Source organism: Condylura cristata, unplaced genomic scaffold, assembly GCF_000260355.1.
Source record: "Condylura cristata isolate star-nosed mole 26May11 unplaced genomic scaffold, ConCri1.0 scaffold00004, whole genome shotgun sequence".
Taxonomy (NCBI): domain Eukaryota; kingdom Metazoa; phylum Chordata; class Mammalia; order Eulipotyphla; family Talpidae; genus Condylura; species Condylura cristata.
The window spans coordinates 62981084-63004127 of NW_004567105.1; the positions used below are offsets into that span (position 1 = coordinate 62981084).

General features: G+C 57.9%; 1 protein-coding gene across 3 annotated transcripts in view; it reads right to left on the reverse strand.

The window, feature by feature from the left end:
* Window positions 1–2790: 2790 nt before the first annotated feature.
* PTH1R (parathyroid hormone 1 receptor) overlaps window positions 2791–23044 on the reverse strand; it is a 21348-nt gene continuing 1094 nt past the window's right edge. Inside the window, exons 1-14 of one of the 3 annotated variants that reach the window (XM_012720641.1) lie at window positions 22707–22990; window positions 12233–12335; window positions 10487–10642; window positions 8829–8939; window positions 8620–8738; window positions 8356–8450; window positions 8014–8206; window positions 7446–7599; window positions 5953–6013; window positions 5552–5618; window positions 5205–5299; window positions 4414–4555; window positions 4261–4302; window positions 2791–3771 (exon numbers count right to left, since the gene is read on the reverse strand). In XM_012720641.1, coding sequence (XP_012576095.1) covers window positions 3394–3771; window positions 4261–4302; window positions 4414–4555; window positions 5205–5299; window positions 5552–5618; window positions 5953–6013; window positions 7446–7599; window positions 8014–8206; window positions 8356–8450; window positions 8620–8738; window positions 8829–8939; window positions 10487–10642; window positions 12233–12335; window positions 22707–22781 — 1791 coding nt within the window. In that variant the 5' untranslated portion in view covers window positions 22782–22990 and the 3' untranslated portion in view covers window positions 2791–3393. Of the gene's footprint in view, window positions 3772–4260; window positions 4303–4413; window positions 4556–5204; window positions 5300–5551; window positions 5619–5952; window positions 6014–7445; window positions 7600–8013; window positions 8207–8355; window positions 8451–8619; window positions 8739–8828; window positions 8940–10486; window positions 10643–12232; window positions 12336–22706; window positions 22991–23044 lie in introns of those variants that run through there. The other 2 variants (XM_012720642.1, XM_012720643.1) reach the window with 2 other exon arrangements.

Consider the following 23044-nt stretch of genomic DNA (forward strand, 5'->3'; position numbering starts at 1 on the left):
TGCTAAGTCTTGCTGGGACAGCTGGCCAGCAGCCCTTGGGCAAGGGGAGTCCCACCCACAGCCTCAGGGCTCCACTCTGCATGACAGTGAGGCTGAAGGAGGGACCTTTACTAGGAGGAGAGAGGTGAGCAGAAGGAGGGAGAGGAGGATGTTCTGGCCCCTGAGACTGCCCAGGGGAAGGATAGGGGCTCTGTCCAGCCAGCCAGAACATAGTTGGGGGGCCCACTGGGAGGCAAGGTACTATATTGGGCCCATGCAGCCCTGGAGCCCTGATTTCGGGGAGGCTGAGGCTGAGAGGGAAGGCTGTTTGCCTGGGGTCACAGCACACATGAAGCCTGTAAGGCCCAGGCCCCTGCCTGTCTCTAGGGCTCCCTCTCCCTGTGCTCAGTGTCTCTGCCCGACATTGCTTGCTTAGTTGCCTGTAGTAGCTGAGACTTGCTGAGGAGGCATTGGGGATGTGCTCCAACCCAGGCTGAGTGCTAGTAATACACAGCAAGCTCCACGCCCCAGCCCCTCTGACTGGGTCCCCACCTCCAGACCTCTTCCAACGACCAAGGCAGAGCCAAGGCCCTTGTAGATCCACAGACAATTCCCTCACATCCTCAGAGTAGGGGTGTGACCTCTCAGACACCCAGGGCAGGACAAGCTTCCAGAGAACTTGCCTTATGTTCTCTTTGACCCCTTCACAGGGTGAGGGCTCTCTGCGTGTATGGGGCCATCACTGCAGCATGCTTGGATCCCTAGACCCTGCTCTGAGCTGGGAGCTGTGGACTCATCCAGGCTCATTTTGGCCTCGCCTGTGTTCGAGGAAGCCTTGAGGGTACCTTTCTTCTAAGGTCTTCAGAGGTTCTTCTTCCCGCCTGGGCAGTGGGGAAGAGCAGGCCTGTCCACAAGTCCCAAACAGTTAGGAGCTGTACATGGCTACCTTATTGACCCAACTTGGAGTCCAGGGAGCCCATGAGATGCTCGGACATGGTGGTCAAGGAGGTGGCTGAGGAGTTGGGGTCTCTTGGCACCCGCCTCTTTGCCTGCCTGCCCACTTCCCTGCTCGGCTGGTGTTTACGTGTTCCCTGCGGCTTGGCTGGGCTGTGAGGTCTTGAAGGGAGAAGTGACCATCTGGCTCCAGCCCCTGCTCAAGGCAAACAGGGTCCTGACTGCCTGCCAGGCATGCTGAGGGCTCCCACTTCCTCTGCCAACACCTGGATGGCCCAGGCGCGGCTCAGGGGCCTCTCTGAACTGGGGGTGGGGGTAGGGGAGACAGCCATGAGAGGCCTGGAGCTCCAAGTCAACATGGGAGACCTGGTTCTGGCCTAGGATCCAGACTGATGGAAGAGGTCTTTCCTGGATCTGTAGTTTGAAGGGAGAAATCATACCCAGTCCCAAGAGGCAGGCTAACTCCGTCCTGGATGCAAATACGCGGAGGGAAGGCCGGCTGGGATGGCAGACAGCTGGGTATGGGAGGGTTTGTCCTGGGCTGGCACTCTGCACCTGAGGCAGGGGGTACCCAACATGTCCAAAGGGGAAGCAAAACTCCACCTTAGGGGGCCCTTCTGAAGTAAAGGTGGTAACAAGTCTGAGGGGTTATCATACTCCTGGGGGCACCCAGTCCAAAAGGTGAACATGACCCTATCTCAGAGTGTAGGAAGAGGCTACACCCTGTCCTAGAGGGAACCTAGCCTGAGCGGAGAGACCATCATCCCTCTTCTGAGTGGTACCCAGTGCAGGGGGAACACACACCTGCCCAAGGGGTGCCTGTCTGAATGTTTCAGGGTGAGTGGGCCTTACGCTCTGTACCTCAGAAACTCCCTGAGGAAGAATCTGGAAGATGGGGCTTGGGACTCTAGGCAGCGAGGGGCTTCAGTGACTGCCTGTGAGATGGGCAGGGTGAATTTCCCTGCGGCCATGGCCTGGGAGTCCTGTGGCTCTGAGCTCTGGAGATGGGCATCAGCTACCCTGGCAGGGGAATAAAGGTCTGTCCTGCTTAGCTCTGCTTCTCCCAACCATTGTCTCATCCATGGTCCTTCCAGCCATCAGCCCCTCCCACCCCCATGGCCAACTCCCCAGCTCCCATAGGGAGACCTCTCCCTTGACCAGGGGCAGGGGCTCAATGTTGCTTAGACCTTGTTTGCTCTCTTCAGCTTCCAGTGGCTCCCAGCATCCACAGGACTCCTTGACTCTCAGCTTGGCACAAAGGGCCATCAGGCCCTGGTCTTTGTGTTTCCCCCATTCAAAACAGGTCACCCCAGGTGGAGCTCTGTGGGTGCACCAGGCTTTTGGACCTTTGCCTTGCTGTCCATCTAGAAGGATAGGTGGGGCTGGCCTGAGGCTGTTCCGCATTCACTTTACTTGAGTGTGTGGTCCTGGCTGTGACCTTGACCCCTCACCTAGCCCTGCAGTGAGGGGAGTGATGCTGGAGATGGGTTGGTCTACACTTCCCAGAGACTGAGGCCTTGGACAAGAAGTTTTGAGCTGGAGATGGGCTGGGCTGGGCTGGGCATCAGCTCTTGCGCAGGCCCAGAGGCAGGAAGGGTGTCAGGCTTGGGCAAGGAGTCTGGCTGCAGAGGGCCATGCCCAGTTGAGGTGGTGGGCCAAGCAAGGTGGTGGGTGGGTGGGTGTCGAGCAGGGTGAGTAGCTATGCCCTGAGCCTTTCGCCCTCCACCCTAGCTAGCCCTAGGCTCGGGCCCCAGCTCTGCAGGTCCTGAGTCAGAGCAGAGACCCCAGCCCGTCTCTCTTGCTTTTGCAGTGCTACACCTGCAGGCCCTTTTCTGGCCTGGGGAGGCTGGGGCCCTTGGGAACCCCCTCTGCACAGAACCCCCAGCCCCCAGCCTGGACCTGACATGCTTCTAGTAACTGGACAGAGGGTGCAGGACCCTGAGCATTTTCCTGCTAGTGCTTGCTGACCCTGACTGGGAACCAGCAGGTGGAGGGGGCTGGTCTATAGGAGATGGGCCAGAGGCAGCCTGGGTCCTCATGGAGACTGGGCACAGTGTGGTGAGCAGCCGAGAGGGCAGTGACGGCGGGGGAAGGCTGGGGCCCAGGTCCCCTGTGGGTGTGTGGGGTCCCTGCACTACCCTGCAGATCTGAGCCTTGCTAGGCCGAAGAAGCCTTTCCTTCCAGCCTTTCTGCTGGACTGTTCCCCACCCTAAGGACCTGCCTGTGGTTCACAGACACCCCATCCTGAGGCACCAGCCACAAACCTCTTGGGCTCTCGGCCCCCTTCCCTGCTGGAATGTGTCCCCAGTCCAGACCACACACTGCTTCCTTTTCCCTTTTCTTTTTTTTTTTTTTCTTTTTTTCTGTTTTGTCCTCCTGGCCTCAGTCCTGAGCGGGCAACTGTCCAACCACCCATTTCTTGGTCCCTCATGTCCATAGGTCCAACTCTTGGGTCTCTGGTCACATGACGGTCTCCCACTCTTCCTGCAGCAAGGTGGGTGGCCGCTCTGGCCCCGATGCCTCCTCGTCCAGGCCTGAGCAAGAGCCGTTGAGGAAGCCATCGTCCTTGGGTGTAGCCACAGCAGGTGGTGTGGTCTGGAGTGCTGGGGCCCCTGGTTTGGCATGGCCAGGCAGCTGGGGGTGACCGTTGGTGGTGGTGGCAGGCAGCAGGCGGGGGCTGAGGGGCAGGCCAAGTCCTGTTCGGGGCCCTACGTTGGTCACACTCGTGTGGGACACCATTGGGCCATAGCTGTAGCTGCTGCTCCCGCTGCGTGCCTTGCGCTTGAAGTCCAGTGCCAGAGTCCAGCGGCTCCAGGATTTCTTGATCTCTGCCTGTACCTGGGGTGGCAGTAGGAAGTCAGGTGTGCCCCAACCCTTTTGCCAGGTGTCCTTCCCCCTCCCCCACCCTAAGCATGACCTACATCCTTGTCCTTGAAACATTCAGCACTGAATGGAAAATGAGGCATGAGGGTATTGCTAGAAGATTCCAAGACCAAGTAAAACTGCATTGCTATCAGAACATGGCGCCTCTAGACAGAATCACAAGGCTCAAATGGCCCTAAGATGGCTGAGTTCTTCAATCTGGGTTATTGAGAATTCAACGATGGGGCTGGCAAGACACTTGGCTATGCCACAGATTGAAGAATCTACAAATTCTAGCATGTCTAGAGCCTGAACCATATGGAAAGTTCTTTTGCCTTCAGAATGTCTGCAGAGAGTTTCTTGAGGAATGAAGAACCAGGCAGAGGAATGCAGAGACAGGGCGTGGGGAAGCCCCTGGCGCTTCTGTATCCTACCTGCTCTGCCCTAACACTCCCACCTCCTTACCTCACCATTGCAGAAGCAGTATATGATGGCGACAAAAAATCCCTGCGGAGAGACGCACAGCATCAGGGCCCAGACGCTGACAAGGGCGGGGCCGCGTCCCCTCGTCTCATCCACCCTCCCCAGGCACGGCCAGGGCACGGCCAGGGCACGCACCTGGAAGGAGTTGAAGAGCATCTCGTAGTGCATCTGGACTTGCCAGAGTGTCCCTGAGACCTCGGTGTACGGCGTGGCCATGAAGACGATGTAGTGGACGCCGAAGAGCGGCATGAGCACCAGCGTGGATTTGAGCAGCTTCCTGGACAGCAGGGCAGGCTGGTCAGGGCCGAGTGGGTCCCCCATCGACAGGCACTGTGCCACTCCCACCCTTCCAACCTCCTGCTCCAGAAGCCACTAGGGGACTTGAGGCTGGAGGACAGCGGAGCACAACCCGCTTCACTTTGGGACCCTGTCCTAGGAGACTGTTAACAGGGGCCCTTGGATCTGAGGTGCCCTGGAGTTGACAACAAACATTATAGTCACCCTGTTCCAGGGCCCTGTGCCCCTCCTGGTGCCTCTGCTGGCACCTACTCACTCCTCTAGGGCCCTAACCTTGTGACCCCAGAGCCCACTCCTCAGGTTCCAGCGCAGCTGCTGCCTTGTCCAGCTACCCACTGCCCACCTGTCCCTCGTGCTCCTTGCAAGCAGCTCTGAGAAATCTGGGTTTGTCCTTCCCTTGCACACTCCAGCTCACGGCTAGGCACCATATGGGCCAGGTTGGCTTTGGGGTGCTCCCAGGGCCTCCTACAGCTGGCGAGATCCCATGGCTGCTGAACAGGCTGAGCAGAGCAGCCAGGGGTCAAGAGCTGGTTTTATCCCCTGAGACAGGCTCACTCTTTCCTCTGTATGGTGATGGGCTGACGACCCCTGGCCTACTGAGGAGCTGGGGTGTGGCGGGTGTGGCTCACCGGTACTGCTGCCGGGTGTCACAGCGGCCAGCATTGGTCTCCCGCAGCTTGGTGGCGAGCACCCGGACGATGTTGATGAAGAGGATGAAGTTGAGCTGTGGAGTGAGGGGGGCTGCATCTCCAGGCTGCACCCCAGCTGGATGGGGGCAAGGACCCTGGGACCCACAGCCCTGCCCGGTCCTGCTCTGCCATTCATTGCCTCTCCAGACGGCTCCTCAGGCCCTGGGTTTCCCCATCTGAACAGGGTTGGGATCAGCTGGTTCTCTGTGGCTCCGAGCTGTGGCTCTGAGAGGTCAGCAGAGCCTATGGCCTACATGCACACCCAGCCCGTGGCCACCCCTGCTCACCACAATGGAGGCCAGGATGGGCACCTGGATAATCCACTTCTTGTTCCCGGAGCTCAAGTCCCAGCACCTGGGGGAGTTTGAGGCATGAGCCCCCATCCACTCCGGTCCCCCCCCCCCCCAGTGCCTGCCCACAAACTGGTCTGCTCCAACATGAGCTACTGGGGACACAGGGAGGTGGATCTGGCCTGCTCTGAGGTCACCCTTGCAGACCTCTTTTGTAGCAATCTGCTGTCACCCTGGGGAGATACCCAGCTTAACACTGGACTGAAAACTGAAGTGGAGCTCCCAAGAGCCAAGGTAGAGGAGGTTCCCCCCACCCCGTGCTTCATAGAAGAAGAGAGCCCCAGGGCTGTTTCTGGCCAGTAGCCAAACCTTCAACCCCCTTCTCCACCAGGACATACCCAGTATTGGCCAGGGTAGCTCTCACACTGACCCACACAGCCACGAAGATGGCAGGCAGACCTGTGGGCACAGGGGTGGACAGTGTTTGAGGGACTGCAAGAGTTGTCTGTGGTATCTCTTTCCTCAACCCACCTCACGGATCCATTTCCCTCATCCCCCACTTAACCCAGCCCTTGCCTCTGATCCCCCCACATCCTGGGCCCAGGGCCTGCTTGGTGACAGAACCACACTCTGACACGTGTTGCCAACAGCCTCCCCTCAGGTCCAGCCCTTAGGACTCAGATCAGCCCTCCCCCCCACCTTGGTTCTAATCTCTTACACACACACCCTTGAGGCACGGGGTGAAATAAGATATCACAAAACTACCCATGCCCACCCCAGTCCCCCTTGGGGTTCCCTCTGGAGGGAGCCTATTACTGGCGTTTTCTGTGCCAGCACACCACTGCCTCCACCCAGGTGGGAAGGCCCTAGCCCCATGAATGAGGCTGGATAAGGTGAAGTGAAGGTGTCCTTCCAGGCGGGTGAGGGACGACAGGGAGGCTCCATGCGCTCTGGCCCTAGTCAGTTCAGGTGGCCCATGCACCCTGAAGTGAGCGTTGCTGCTAAGAAGGGAGCCCCGGGTCTTACCCTCCAAGCCTCACACTTCATTCTAGGCCCAGTGAGCCTTGGGAGAAGCGGGCGCGACCTGGGTTTACATGAGAAGCAGCTGTGACATTCTTGTGCCACAAAGCTCCCTGCGCCGCATGTTTCCAGTCCACCCTGAGACCCTTTAGCCCCAAAGTCTGAACCAACTCCTGGGGCCAGGGCCAGGTCTCCCCAGGCTGGGACCTGTCAGGGGTGAGGTCAAGGTCACAGTGTGTGCCAAAGGGCAAGGAGCTGTGGCTGTGGAGCTGAGGGCCAGTGGGTGCCGAGCGCAGGGAGGGCTCCAGCCACCCAATCTAGCCCTGTGCAGCCTGGCTAGTTGCCCCGGAGTCCAGCCAGGCTCTGGAGCTGCCAACAATAATGGACAATTATCGGTAACTCAATCCCAGAGCCTGTGGGGGAGGAGTACAGGGCTCCAGCAACCCATTCTGCGGAGGGGATGCCGAAGACCAGATGGCGCTGAGGGCCTGGCCCTCGGGCCCTGCGGGCAAGGTGGCAGTGGTAGTCCCACGAAGAGAGGGAGTGGGGGGGTTGAGGTTCCAGTTCCAACTCCAGTCCCGGACTAACCACTGACCCAAGATCCCATTCTGATCCTGAGCTGAATTCTGGCCGGAGGGTCCCCCCTTCCTTCCTCTGAGCTGACCCTCAGCTCCAGGTGAATCTGTTTCCAGATGAGCCCCAGCCTTAGCCAATGCCAGGTGATCACCTGGCCAAGTCCTATTCCCTGACCCGGGGTCAGCGTCACCAAAGGGTGGGCAGGTCTGGAACAGGACATGCCGGGTGGGCACCTTGCCCTCTGGAGTGACCCTGCCACCCAAGCTCCCGCCTCGCTTGCACCATGCCTGCGTACCCCAGCCGAAGATCGTGAAGCCCCACAGGTACTTCTTCTCTGAGAAGAAGGCCATGAAGATGAGGCTGTGTAGGTACAGCCCCTCCACCAGAATCCAGTAGTAGTTGGTGGCCAGGAAGTAAAGGAAGAAGGTCACAGCCACCCGGCAGCCCGCCTAGGAGACCAGTCAGTATTAGGGGTTAGCAGAGGGCAGGGCAGGATTGGGGGTGGGTGGAGGGTGGGCACTGTTGAGGCAGGACAAGTGGCGCTAGTCAAGCCAGGGAGAAAGGGGGAGGCTCCCGTCAGGACGCCCGCCAAGGCTGAGGGGCATTGTCAGAGCCGGAGGACAAGTGAAGATGGGGGGGACCGGGGGTCCTGAGCTGAGACCTAAGAGTGGAAGGAAGTGGGGGCGGGGGCTGGAAGCAGGGCTGAGGGATGAAAGGGACACGGTGAGGTGAGGGTGGGCCACCTTAGGTGGTGGCAGCAGGAGGCTGGGAGGGTGCGGGCCAGGCTAAAGGTGCGGGGCACAGCAGTGTGGAGCTGCCCAGAGCCAGCGGTGCGAGGGGCCAGGCGCAGGAGGGGCACTCACGTAGCCGGCGGTGGCAGAGGGTGGCGGGGGCGCCTGGGCGATGGCCCGCAGCTCTTCCTCCGTGAGGCGCTCAGCCTCATCGAGCGTGGCTCCGGAGTAGAGCACCGCGTCCTTGACGAAGATGCTCACGGCCCGAAGCATGAAGGACAGGAACAGGTGCATGTGGATGTAGTTGCGCGTGCAGTGCAGCCGCCTGCGGGCGACGTCACCGTGGGTGGGGGAAGGGGAGGTGCCAAGGCGGCAAGAGCCAGCAGGGCACTCGGTGGGGGAGGGGGAGAGGAGGGCGGCGCCCCATCTCGGCCCACCCCAACCTCGGCCCACACCCCGCCCTGGCCTGCCCACCTGAAGTAGGCCAGGATGAGCACCGCCACGGTGAGGGAGGCCAGCGACACCGAGTAGCCCACGGTGTAGATCATGCCCAGGCGGTCAAACACCTCCTGCGAGGGGGGAGGCACGTCAGGGCCCTGGGGCATGGTGGGCATCAGGTGAGGGGCAGAGTCTGCGTTCAGGTTTCTGAAGCAGTCAGAGCTAGGTCGCTAGGTCGGGGTCACCAGCAGGGCAGTGTGGCCTTCTCAGGGCCAGGCTGGGGAGGAGAAAGGCTCGCACCCGTTCCCGAGTCTCATTGGTCAGGAACTTGACGCACTCGCTGTAGTTTGCCCATGTCCGGTTGTGCCCAGGCACCAGCTCCCAGCTGCCGTTGCGGTCACAGCGGCGGTAGGCATGGCCTGCAGGTTTAAGGGATGGTCAGACAACCAGAGAGGACTGGGGTCACTAAGGCACGGGCCCCGAGGGCGGCATCCCTGGGCCCCCCTTACCTTTGTGATTGAAGTCATAAATGTAGTCAGGACAGGGCACCGCCACCACCTCACCTGGCATCCCCAGTGGCCAGCACAGGATGTGGTCCCACTCAGGCAGGCAAGGGCGCCCTGCACCCACAGAGACAGACAAGCAAGGCGGGGGGCCCAGTCAAGTCCATAGTTAGGGGCCCAGAGGGGAGGAGAGACTATGGCTCTTGGCTCCCTCAGGGACTGTGGAACTGAGGCCCAGAACATTCTGCAGAAAATGGATTGAGCTCGTGCTCCCTGCTGTGCACTGTACCCACCCACCTTGACAGCATTCGCCAAGCCCCTGTATGCAGGTTCTGGCACTGGCTGTTTTTCAGATTGGCTGGTGGACAGAGGTGAGTGACTTGCTGAGGTGAGAAAGCCCCGGGACCCGGCCTCAAGTGCTCAGACCTCTTTTCTCTCTGCTCTGGCACCCACCTTGCAGGTGTCCCCAGAGAAAGGCACTTTCCCAGACTGACTCTCCAGCTGGGAATAGCTGCCAAAGTGAACCTAGTGCCAGGATCACAGCCTGGAGGCGGGTCTGGGGCCCAGCAAGCTGGGCTCCCACAGAGCCCCTGACCTCACGCACATGTCTGTTCTCACTGCACTTCAGTCTCTTCTCCAAGAACTGGGGATTGACTGGATCAGCCTGTGCCTCCAACATCACCAAGGCCTGCCTAAGCACCTGCTGTAAACTGCTACCGCTCTTGGGGACAGATATAATCCCCAGATATAAGGGCTAATTTTGAGATTCAAGGCAGGTGACACATCTCACTGAGAGTATCCCCAAGCAGAGATGCTAGGTGACCTTGGAGGGTCCTGGCCAGCCGCTGGCTCCTCCACATTCCACCATCCCCTTCCCCCACCCCCAGCCCTCTTCTTTCCCTTGCAGGGCTCCAACCACAGGACTCTCCAGCCACACTGGAAGGTTGCCTTGATGGCTGGAGCCGCCCCAGCTTGGTGAAAGGCTCTCTGTCCTGGGCACTATATTCCCAGCCCCGCCTGGCCAGGCCCACAATTCCCTCTGGTCCCTGGGGAGCCACAGGGTGACCACAGCCTCCCAGATGTGGCCCATCTGGAATCTGCTGCCCACCCAGCCGGTTCAAACTGGCCCTGTGGCTGCAGCCTGGGCTCTGTGTTTGTCTCTCCTTACCTCCCTGCGGGACAACAAAACCCCAAATTTCCCTTCTCATCTTCTCCCCACCTTGTCCCATCCTATCTGACCCCACGTCTCCCAGGCCATCTTCTGCTCTCTCCGTGGCCCACCTCAGCTGTGTCTCTGGCGCAGGGATACTGAGACACTGCTGACCGTATGTCCCAGGCCTCCCAGGGGGACCCTGGGACCCCCCTCTCCTTGACTGTCTAGATCTCTGTCTCGGCTCTCTCCCAGCCGCTGTGTCTGTCTCTCTCCATGCTCCTCTCTCTCTCCCTGCCTCTCTGTCATGTCCATGGAGAGACCAGGGCGTCCCCTGTCCACATCTCCATCCAGCTTGCCCGCTCTTCCTGTCTCCTCAGCTGGGTCTTCTCCCAGCTCCTCCCCTGCGTTCCTGTTCACAGGCGTGGAGGGGCATGAGCTCACAGGATGGGGATGGAGCAGAGAGGGTGGGCGGGCGCCAGCCTGTCTGGGACTCACGGAGGCATGGACGTACCTCTGTGCCTGCTGCCTGTGGGCACCTCCTCGTCCTCCTCAGACTCAGGGTAGACTTTCCCAGATGTCTTCTCTTTCCTGGGCTTCCCTGATGTGGATGCGGATGCCCATCCCTTGTCTGACTCCATTATGTCAGCTGGAGAAACGAGGGATGTGGCTGTCAGCCACACAGCAGCGAGACCAAGGGCACCCTTCTGCCTCAGGCTCCCTTTCACACAACGCAGGTTGTCCCCTGCCCTGCCGACCCCAGCTGTTTGGGAGGGTGGAGATGACAGGTGAGGAAGTGCTTTAGAACTGTAATGTGTTTGCCAAGAGGGCACGGAGACTGTCAGCAAGGGGTTCAAATAGCAGCAAACGCCAGGCACGTGTGGGATGGCCTAGAGGGTTGAGAGGTTATGCAGACGAGACAAGGCGGTATCTTCTGACTCAGGTGTCAGAGCCAAAGTCAGACAGGAGGCAAAAGCCCCACCAGGGGGCGCATGGCAAAAGTAGACAGCAGTGATGATGTCAAAGAGATGGTAACCAGGGCGAAGGAAGCCAGACCTGAGCGCAGCCAAGCATGTCGAGACGTGGCGTGGAAGGCAAGAGCAAGCGTGTGCAGCTGTCAGGGGTGGGCAAGCGAGTCTACCTGCCCTGTCTCCTGCCTTCAAGTATGCCAGTAAGGGGGTCACAGATTGCACAAGAACCCTGGAGACTCTCTATCCAAGATGGGACCTGGCCTATTTCTCTACTGAAGAGATGCCTGGGGTCTTTTCTTCTCCCTGAAATGTCTTCCTCATTATCTGACTTGCACCCTTTAAGCTGCAGCTCAAGCCAGGGCTCCCTGGCTCTCCTGTGTCAGGGATGTGGGCAACAATGGGATTGCGTGTAGACACCCTGGACTGGGATGGGACGGCCCATTTTCCTGCCTGCAACCCTCGGGCATCAGTTGGGTGAGGTCGCAGGATGGGTTGGAGCTGGAAGAGAGGGTCTCATCATGAAGAGAGATGGCCCTCCAGGCTTCCACAACCCTGCAGGGCTGGGTTCTGGGCCAGAGTAAGCCCCAGACGCGGGGGCAGGGCACAGGGAGCCACTACAGGAGGTAAGTAGGCAGAGTTGTGACTGTGTGACTGCATGGACCCTGTGAGTGTTGAGCATTGGCTGTACCCTGTGACTGTGAGCGTTGGGTGGACCCTGTGAGTTGGTGAGTTGGTGTGCTAAGAGCGGTGTGTCCATCAGCATCTTCCAGCCTCCCCGCTCAGCCCCCTGGAGTCTAACACCAGCTGAGGGGAGGCAGCTGCAATCGTAGGCCTGTCAGTCAGAGGCTGGACATCTTCCAGGTGCAAGGGCTAAAGCAGACTTCAGAGATCTGGGATGATACCGAGGCTGGCCCCTCTCTGCTTCCAGGAAATGGACTCAAGGAAAGCAGCTTGAGGTGGAGGCGGGAGCTGTGAGATCAGGTGAGCACCCTGACTAATCTCCTGACCTGGTTTGCCTCACCAAATCGAGACTTGTGGGTGATTCCAATTGTAGATGCCGTTAAACCACCCGACCCCCCAACCCTGGGAGGGGAGGCACGGCAGGGAGTCCGATTCTGCCAATTTTAATGCCACCTGGCCCACTCCACTTCTAGTCCTCACTTTGGGCTGGCCCCCCCTTTATATGGACCCTCTTTGCCTTCACCTAGTTCAGCACCCTGCCCCTTCCCGCTTCTGGCCTCCCCGCCACACCCTCCATATTTGGCCCCACCCACCGGCCCGGCCCCAACCTGGCCTCTGGAGGACTTCTTTGAGTCGCTTCTCGCATTGGGCCTGGGCTCGGTGCAGCAGGAAGATCTGCTCCTCTTTGGTCATGACATCATCTGCGTCCACCTATCAAGTCAAAGGTCAGACCGCAGGCAGGACTTCCTGGAGCTCCAGCAGGCCCCACAACCATTCTACCCCCCAGGATCTTTCCAAAATGTCTGACTCTAGAATGCAGGGATTCTGCCTTAGGCAGCACCCATGCAGAGGAGAAGCTGCACTCTGGGGGGTAGGACCTGCCCCACCTACCAGAAGGTAAAAAAGGGGAAGGCTGCTGTCACTACTGACAGCCAGGTGGTGACACCCAGGTGGCAGCCACTGTCCTGTCCTCCCCCAGAAAGGTGGGAAAGCCAGGACCTCACGGATCCTGGCTGTTTGCAGGGGACCTGGGTGGTGAGGGAAGGTGCGGATGGGGGAGAAACACCAGGCCTGGATTCCTCCAAGCCCTGGTGCCCCAGGCCCTTGGGAGTCATCAAGTCCCATTGGGCCCTCCCTAGTCCATGCCATGGTGGGCGCCTCCTGCTCTTGAAGTCTCCGGACAGTAAGGGCCCAGGACTGCTGGGGGAGGTCAGGGCTGGGTGGGGCCTCCCAGGCAAGCGTGGTGGGAGTCTCCCATGTCCCACTCCTTATCTGGAAGTGCTGTCCATCCGAGCTGCCCCTGTGCTCTGAGGATGCCTCAGGTCTTGCTCCTCCTATTCCCTTAGCTGGAACTTTCTTCCTTTTCTCCTTTCCAATCTGCCAAGGCACTGGCGGCCACCTACTGGGGTTCACTAGCCTCATCTTAAGGAAGGGGACAACAGCATTCTGTGGCTGGGGGTGTGTTCTCACCCTATGCAGGTGGCTACAGGAGGGAGTCTGAGCCCCCAGCCGTCTTAGGGTTAGAGGGGGTTCAGAGGATGAAGGCAGCATCCTGCACCGGGCACAGCTGAGTGGCCAAGCCCAGCCACTTCCACAAGTGGTCAATGCACCACCTCCGAATCCCAGAACAGGGCACGTCCCCTGGGGTCCCTCAGCCCTAGAGCAGGGCTCTGTCTCCTCAAGCTCCACGTAGCAGAGCTGCAGAGCTGCAGAGCCGCAGAGCCGGGCTTCTTAGACTCTCAACAGGCACAGCCGCATCTCCTCACACACCCTGGACAAAGCGTGTCCTGTCAGTCCTGTGGAGCTTCAGGCAGGGCAAAGCTTCAGGGAGAATCAGGAGGAGCAGGGAAGGGAGGAGGTTGGGGGTGGCGCTGCAGGGGGGCCGGGGGAGGGACAGGCACCAGCGGGTGGGGGCGGGCCAGCACTCAGGGAGTCTGGCTGCAGGGAGAAATTAATTGACCACATCTCTTGGTGGCAGGAGCTAGGGTGTCCAGGGCCAAGGAGTCTCCAGTTAGGCTGGACTTGAGTTCTGCTGGCTTCCCTTGGGGGAGGCGCGTGAGTCTCTGCGCCTGCGCCTCGGCGGTGGCACACCCTGCAGTGGCCGCACACGCGCTGTCCGGTCGGGGTGTGTGCTCGTGGCACTCGTGTCTCTGGGTCGTCCACACATGGGAACGGCAGCACATTTGGAGGTGCGCCTGAGATGCCTATGAACACGCCTGTACCCATGCACGTCCACGGGTGCGAGAGTGCGCAGTGCCCCGTGCCTGTCTGTGGCGTCCGTACTTCTTAGCAGTCCAGATTGTCCCATGGGCCCCCCAGGAAGACTGGCTCAGATTCCCATGTGCTGGCTACTGGTTCCACAGCGCCTCTGTCCTCTCCAGGTGGGGCAGAGCAGGCTGGGGCACAAGTAGCCACAGGTGAGAGGGAGTGAGGAGGACAACTTGGATCTGCTCCAAGGCTAACCTGGAGCTGTGCCTCTCGCCTTGGGGACGTAGTCAGCTGAGCTGCCTTTCCTGCGACTAGTAACCACCACCGTCGCCACCCTGACCATCACCGCTGCTGTGGTCACCATCACCACAGTGTCAGACCACCAGCGCCGTTACCACCGGGCGCCCTGCTACCAGCACGATACCCACCGGCTCTGCTTTGCAACTGGTGGACCGTCCCACCACCACCACCAGGGCTATTTCCACCAGCGCCATCAGCACTATTATCCCGAAGGCGACACGAGAACATGGCTGCATCACCAATATTGCCACCTGTGGGCACTACTGGCACCACCTTTACCGTCTTCTTGTCCTTCCTCAATTCCCACTCTTCTGCCAACCTCCACCCCTCTCAGGACAGATGATGCAGTATGTTTTTCTCAGCTGGTGGAGCACACCTGAAAGGTTAACCAAAGCTTCACCACTGCAGTCCAGCCGACCTCCCCATAGACACACGTGCCCACGGATGTGCCTGACAGTCACAGCTGATGCCTTTGACTGGAGAACAGCAGTTTAGGGTTGAAAATGGCCTATTTATCAGCCTGGCAGACGGGCAGAGGAGCTAGCATGGTGATGCCCGGAAGGACAATCTCACAGGCCCAAGGGGCCAGTCCAATCTGCTGTTGGCTTCACCCTCTCCATGGCCAAGAAGAGGCATACCCTCTTTTCTGGGGTCTCATTACCATAGTGGGTCTGGGAATGCCCAGGAGAGTGAAAATAGATGTGTTCAGGACCCCAAATTCTTTCATTCATCCACAGGAATGGGGGTCCCACCCCTGGCCTCCCATTTCTCTGTTACTGCATCACAGAAAAACAGCTTTGCAACAAGAGGCGTCCACGCCAGGGTGAGAGGGACCAGGGAGGACAGGCGACTCCAGTAAGCGCTCCCCTGCCTGACAGGCCCACCTGCCCTCTCCTGTCTCTGCCACCAATTTGGGAGTTTGGATTCCACCTTCACCACTGACTGGCTTTATTGTCTTTGGGTAAGTTGTTTAATCCTTATGCTTCAGTTTCCCCCTATAAAAACAGGATAAAATGGGGCTGTTGTAAGGATGAAATAAAGTCCTGCATGAAAAGCCTGGGCAGGGGTGAGACCCAGGGAAAGCCGTTTGCTATTGTTGTTCCTGTTATTAGCACCAAATCATGGCTCCTCCCTCGGGTTGTGCCCCACCCCCATTCTGCTGCTGGGGAACATGGGTGATCCCATCCTGGTGGCAGGAGAGATTATCTGCGTAGGTGACTGAACCCAGGGCGCCATAGTGAGGGGCCGGTGGGAGGCAGCGCCGAGGGACTACTGGGAGCAGGGAATCCAGGCATGCCAGCTGGGTGAGGTGCGTCTGGCACCTAGGGGTGGGAGGCGAGCTCAGTGACTCCTGTTTTTTGCCCACCTTCCTCACACTATTATTGAGGTCGCAGCAAGCCCCCAAGCCTAGGTGTGGAGGTGGCAAAGGGCCTCTCCTCCGCCCTGACAGGGGCCTTATCTCCTGGGAGCGAATGGGACCCGAAGACGGCGCTGCTTCTCCTCCAGGCCCGGGGCTCTGTGCGGTCTCTCCCTTTCTGCCCCATCAGCCCCTCTCCCGCTGCAGTTTGAGTCTTGGCCCAGCTACTGGTATGCGGGACTCAGATCTGTATTATTTTAGATCCAGAGTCTGATGGTCTTGGATCTCAGGGGTGAGGCTGAGGCACACTGGGCTGGGCCTTGGCCAGGGGTCAGTGGTCTAAATACACCCCTGGTGGGGCCACCCAGCCTTGTGCCAGGCGTCCTGTAACCCCCAAGACCCTACTCCCTCCGTGGTTTGGGGTTAGGTCGGCATGCCTTCCTTTTAACCACCTCTAATGTCATGGGTAGCCATGTGAGTATGGGGGTGCAATCAGAGGTAAGAACACTTCCAAAGCTTATCCCCTGGGAAACCTTCACCATGTGACCCCCACACCAGGACAAATGGCACTGCCCTTCCTCCGATGTGGGACTTTCAGAGGGTGGATGTGCAGTATGCAGGAGAGAGGTCTGGTCAGGAAGACGGGACACAGGTCTGGGCAAAGGTGGGGGGTCATTTCATTTCACCTTTCGGGGGCTGACCATACTTATCTGAAAGCTCTGCCTCATGTCATGACACCCGTCCCGCTTTTCCCTGGCTACTGCACGGGCCCTCAGACTCAGAACCCCCCGTCTCCCCACCCGCTCAATTCTTCTACCCTCCCCATTTCCAGAATTTCACACACTCTTCGCCTGCTTTCCTCTCCCTCCACTCCATAACCACGGAGCCCACAGGTCTGCTTTGCCCCAACCCCTGTTCTCGCTGTTGCTACCCCAGTTCACCCCTCACCTGCCTCCTGAAATTGGGTCCTCCTGCAGTGTCTCTGCTCCCGGAGAGCCAGCCTTTCTGTGCCACAGGTCGGGCTTCTGAATGTGAAGCTTGTGCTCCATCACAGCATGCTGACCCACACCCAAGCCCCAACCCATCCAACCCCCCATGTGTGCACACGTGCGTATGGTGTCCAGTGTGAACACGCAGGGGAGGAGGAGGGGGCCTCCTGAGCTGGGGAAAGGGGGTTTGTGGGCTAAGGTGAGGTGCAGGTGGGGGCTGGAAGCTAGCATATCATTTACAAACATAGAAGCTGCTATCCCAGGGACAGTAGTGTGTGGTCAAGAGGCCCGGATGTGTTTCTCATTTCCTGAGTTCAGAAACCGGAGGAAGAGAAAAGCCATCTGCAGCTGCTCCTCCCCCCGACGGGGGCAAGCAGCTTCTTCTAATCAGCTCCTAGGGAGACTGGAGTGAGATTGGCATTGGAGCTGGAGAGGGCAGCGGAGGTCCCGGTGGGGGTGGGGGTGAGGACCGCAAGGTGGCTGTGCTAAGACTGGTGACGGTGATGGAGATGCAGGCACGCAGGTAGGATGGTCACAGTGGTGTGGCGGAGAAAGCTCGTTCTGGCCAGCGAGGGCCACTCCTCTCAATTCCCCTCCTAATTGCCAAATTCCACACATTTGCTGTCTGTGATTCCAGACAGCCCTAATTCTCCCCCAGGCAAAACTAAGGAGGACGCACAAGGGACCCTTTTCAGCTGCTGACACCTCTCCCTCTGCAAAGGGGCTTCTCCCACTGCATGGGTCGCCCCGGGGTATCTTTTTGGGGCATCTCCTCTATCCCTGGCTGAATCCAGCCTGGCGGTCGTGGGGGAAGCTCCTTGCTCACCTCAAGAGAAGGCAGATGCGCCTGGACAAGGCCAACCTCTCCCGCCCCGCAGGAGCCCTCTGTCGGCACTGATCACTGTCCCTGGGGCTTTTTTAAACCGCATGTCTTCTTCACCACAGCTTGCAAATGAGACAATGGGGCTGAGAGTCACAATAGGAAGAAGAGGGCCAGGACTGGAGGGAGGTCTGCTTGACACTGAGGAAGGGGAAGAGAGGAGGAGTACCCAGCCACATGGCTCCTGGCGTGCCAACCTCCAGGCCAGCCCTCCAGAATCCGGGACTGCGTGCATCACTGCATCCAAACACCTAAGGCAGCTCCCTCACAGGTAACTGCGGGGCTAAGGTACAGGTAGAGGTGATCAGAGAGAGCTGGCAGCAGCTTGTGCTCAGCTCCAGCTGGGCAGAAGACAGTTGCAACCTGGTATTTGGTGCAAGGTATAGCGTGTACCTCTAGAAAAGGCAGGAGAGAACTCCTGGCTAAGAGGAGACCCCCTCATGACCTCCTGGCCTTCCTGCACCTCTTCTCTGGGTTCCATTACTGGGACCTGTGCTGGCCCCCTCAATACCTCCCATGCCAGCTGGCCGGGGACTGCTCCTCCACCCCTCGCTGCCCTCAGTCTGTCAGGCTGGCCCAAGCAGGCTGAGACGGGCTCCCTGCCGGGGACACTGCTGCCCCTCCGCCACTGACAAGTGCTGATTTCTCCTCCCCCTCGCCAGGCCTTGCTGAACAGGCTGCCTGTGTTCAGGACTGGGAGGGGTTGGGGTGGGGGGAGGCACTGTGACGCCTGCCTCTCATCTTGGCCAGCTTGGACGCCTCAGGGCTGGCGGTGGGATGGAGCCTGGGATGGCGGAGTCGGAGTCGGCTGCTGGGACCCTGTGGGTCTTCAGGAGCTGCCTCACCTGGGCAGGAGGTCCCAGACCCAGAGGGGCGGTATGGCTTCACCTACGCAAAGTCTGGTCAGTAGCACGGGGTCTGCCAGGACTTATCCCAGGCAAGGGGCAGGCGCCAGAATTGGGGTTCTTAAGTTTGGAGGTTCCCGAAGTCTTTGCTAATCTCCCAGTCACAGTGTGGTTTTCAATTTCAGGGGTCTGCAAGACCCCCACTTACCCCTTCTTTTTCCTGGGGACTCTTTCTCTGAAAGTACTGCCTTCCTGATGCGGTGGCCGGACCAGGGAGTGTCCCCAGAAGGCCCACAACAGGAATCTGGGGGAGGCTGCTTGACGCCTCATTAAAACATTCCGAAGAAAACCCAAGTTCTAGGGAGGGCTCAGCCCCCCTCCTCCTGCTCTGGGAACAGAGCTGGGGGCTGGGACAGTATTTATGGGCAGGTGATATAAAAAGCTCCAAGAAATCAATACAAAAAAGATAAATAACCCACAGAAAGATGGGTGATGGCTCTGAGCAAGCTCTTAGAAGATGGCCAGTAAACCAATTGTAAAATCCCCAAACTCACTGGTAATTGGCAAATTAAAATGACTAGAGACACCATTTTTCACCTATCAGAGCTGCAAAGGTGAAAAGACTTCTCGTACTGTCCTATGAGATAAAGGGTTTGGGGAAAAGACCCTGGTGGTGACACGTGGTGTGAGTATTAACCGACACTGGCATTTTAGAGGGCAATGTGGACGTGCCTATTTAAAAAAAAAATGTGCGTGTTCTCACACCCAGGAATGACAGAATCTAGAAATATCCTACAGGGAAGTGGTCACGTGGGGACACAAGAGGGCATTTCAAGGAGCTTCCCTGCCAGTCTGGATTCCTATATATGCACAGGGAGGCACAAGTGAAAACAATGCAGAAATGATCTAAATGTACATTCTAGTAACTGCTTAGCGACACCCAGGTTTTGGAATACTATGCAGCATTACAAAATACAGACTTACATTTACTGACAGGAAGACCTTCGAGACACAGCATATGGCCAAGCCCTATCTACAAACTGATTCCACTTATTTAAAAAACAATCAAAAAACATCAGAACATAATTATCTACTTCATATATACACAAAAAAAGGCATATATAAAAAAGCTTTTAGAAACAGAAAAAGGTTCAGGTGGATATTCCCCCACCTAGATTGTTAAAAATAGTTTTCTCTAGAAGTGGGAAGGGGCTTGGCAGTAATCAAGGATGACTTCTGTTTCATTTGTATTTTATTTGACTCTTATGAGAAGGAACATATTCAAGTATTAGCTATGAAATTAAAAATAAGAAAGTAAAAGGAAAATAACGGGATATTTTTGGAAAAAAGAAGGACTAGAAAGGGGAAACCCACAATGGGGCGTGGGCTTCTCCTGCCACAAGAGCCCTCACCCTGCTTTGAGAAAGCAGCTCAGTGCTGGAGTCTGCCCCACCTCTGCCACAGACTCACCCCTGAACCAGAGTCCTCGCCTGCGAAATGGGCTGGCTAATGATGGAATGAGAAAATACCTGGCAGTTTCTAGCTCAGAATCTAGGGAAAGCCACTGTTCAACACATGTTGGTTTCTTCCCGTCATTAAAAGTGACCGGGGGGGCCCTCCCTGGTGGCGCAGTGGGTTAAAGCACAGCACTGAGAATCTAAAACCGCCTCCGCATGAGTTCGATTCCCGCCTGCCCCGGAGGTGACCACATGGCGTGGCAGACCTCTCCTGACCCGCCCGCTGCTCCCCTCAGCAGTGTACTTCATCGATCTGCCTGTTCTACTCCCCACTCTGTCTCTGGTGAAACTTCTCACCGCCCCTGAGCCTCTGGTCTGTACCCCAGTTCTGTATGCACAAGTAAATAAATCTTTAAAAAAAAAAAAAAAGTGACCAGGGGAGCTGTGCTGCCCCTGGGGCCGGCTAGGAGAGGTCCCTACACTCCAGGGCACAGTGGATGTCCTGAGACTGACTCCATGGTCAGTTACTTCTACACTGAAAGCCCCATGTTGAGCTTCAGCCTCTTGGCTGAGGTTTCTCCTGGATGCTGACTTGCTCTTTAGGGTCAGCACCCCCCAGGTCCCTGGGCCCATCCCTTCTTCCAGACTTTATTCCACCTGAACCCCTCACAGCTACTCTTCCCGGTAAAGTAAAAGATCACCCGTCCAAGTCTGACCAGCAGCCTCCCGTGGGAAACTTTCTGGCCCCCCAGCGATGAGGCCCCTGGAGATGGGAGCTTGATCCTAGAGCCCAATGGACAGGGGGCATCCAGATTAGGTGGCAGGAGCTTCAGCTCAAGTTGGTGGGCTTGCAGGCATGAGCAGCAGTCCTGGGCTCAGGGAGGGAGCTTCTCGTGGCTCTAATGGAGCCCAAGGGACCCCCAGGGCACGAGATTACCCTTAGGCAGTACCTTTTAGCCCTGAAGCCAGGGAAGGTCCAGGGCTCATGACTTGAATATCTAGTCACAGAGACCCCACGTAAGTCCTAGGGCAGACCTGGCCCCCTCTTCCTCTACCTGCCTTACCCATAGCTCTGGGCCAGGGTTAAGTCCAGGAAATTCTGTTTTTCCCTGAGGTCAGTGTGGGGCTCTGTTCTCTGACTCTTAAAGCCCTCATAGAGGGCTTGGTACTTGGTTGGCATGCGACAAATAATGGTCTTGAAAGCTGTGTGATTCAGCTCAGTTAGAAGACAAGGACAATAACAGAACCTTTCCCAGAGAGTTGTTGGTAAGACTAAACTAGTTTATATATATATATATATATATATATATATATATATATATATATATATGTAGTGCTTAGAACATTATCTAGCAAGTAGAAAACACTCTAGGATCAGTTATTAAATAAAAATAAGAAAGCAATATACTTGCGTTCATATGTTCACAAGTGTGCACACATATACACAACCACACTCTTGCAAATCATGTGCAGACAGCTTCAGTCACATGCGAACTCACACGTGTTCACAAGTGTACACACATACACAACCACACTCCTGCAAATGTGTGCCGACAGCTTCAGTCACATGCAAACTCACAATCACACAGGCCCAGAGTCCCACGAAGCCCTGCCCTGATGCAGGTGCCCTGCAAGGACACTTGAATTGCCCCCACGGTCTACCCCAACAGTCCCTGCACACAGCTGTGCTGGGAGAGGGGGCCTTCCTGCGGGGAGGGTGGGCTCCAGGCCCTCCCACTCACCAGTGCATGAAATGCCTGGTGCACCCAGCGTGCCAAGCTTCTCTGAACCTCAGTGCCCCTGATTTTGGGTAGCCAAAGTAGACAGGGCACGAGCATTGGTGAATGAGGGTGTGGAGGCCCACGGAAGAAAGGAGAGCCTCAAACCAGGGTATTCTCGGTCAGACGGCTCTTTCTTGCTGTCATTTTACATGGGGAAACTGAGACACGGAGAGAAGCATGGCCTGATGTTTCACAGGCATTAGGCCGAGCTAGGGGAACCCCAGCGCCTGCCTTCTCACTGGATCTCTGCCTGAGTAGAGAGAAGATGGAGAAGAGCTGCCTGCCAGTCTCTCCAGAAGGCAGCTGCTCTCACCTGGGAGCACAGGGCCCTTTAAGCCAGACACCAGGCAGACAGCCTCCTCAGCAACCGAGGCCCCTGGGACAGGCTGCTGGGGCAGCTGACTTACTGCAGGTAGTGGTCCCCACCACAGCCAGGATGCCCAGGAGGCGGAGGTGCTGTCCCTTCCTGTATCCAGATCCCTATTTCTACTTGCTATATTTGGCCTGTCCACTCCTGCTCTGAAGAACTCTCAGCCTCATGCCCCTTTGTCTCTGTCTTTCTCTTCTCTTTCTAGTCTTATTTTCCTGTCTCTTCTCCCTCTGGTTCTCTCTCCGCTTCCACTCTCAGGAGGGTGCAGATGGGTGTCCCCCCATCCTCCCAGAGGTCCCCTTATTTGCTGGAGTCAGTGGTCTGTGGTCAGTCTCCTCTAGGAGACCTCCATTCTTTCTCCAGATCATGTCACACCTGCCTCTCTAGGCAAACAGTTTCCACTCTCCGTGAAGCTGAGTTCATATGTGTGCACCCCATGCAATCTTGCGAGCTGAAAGGGCCCCCTAAATTCTATCCCATGCATGGGTGATTCTGACCTCAGACCCACTGCTTTGTGTCCCAGATTGCAAGAACTACTTGCAGAAGAGAGGCCACCAGAGCAAAGTTTTGTGCTAGATCACGCTGTCATTTTCCAGGGAGACAAACATACCAGTGGTACTCATAGAAGCAGAAGATAGGAGAACCCCAACCACAGATTTCCAGACCTGAGACCCCAAAGCCAGACTTCAGTAATGGAGAGACCTGGGGCATCTTGAATGTCAGTCTAGACACTCCAGAGACAACAGGCACGGAGGATTCCACACCCAAGGGACCCCCACCACCACCACCAAAGTCCAGGTTCCTCGGGGAATTCAAGAGGTTGCACCATGAACCCCACTTGGGAACCCCGCGGTGAGCCCGTAGCCTCTCCGGGAGAGCGAGCAGGGGCACTTACCAGCGCGTATGCGGAGCTGAGCACCGGGCAGCAGAGCAGGAGCGCCAGGCCGGGCGCGATCCGGGCGGCCCCCATCGCCACCGCCTAGGGCCCCGTCCCTCGGGGCAGCCGCCGCCGCCGGCCCTGGTAGTGGTGTTGGGGTACAGAGTTGTGTCAGGCTGGGCTGCCCCGCCCACGCCCTGGTCTAGGGGACCCCGGCGGCCCCGCAACCCGAGGCCCCGGGGCCCGGCGCGGGGCCCATGCGCCGAGGGCTAGCGAGCGAGCGAGTGAGCGAGCGCAAAGGAGAGAGGGAGGGAGGAAGGGAGGCAGCCGGGGGCCGGGCGGGCGGCGGGCGGGCG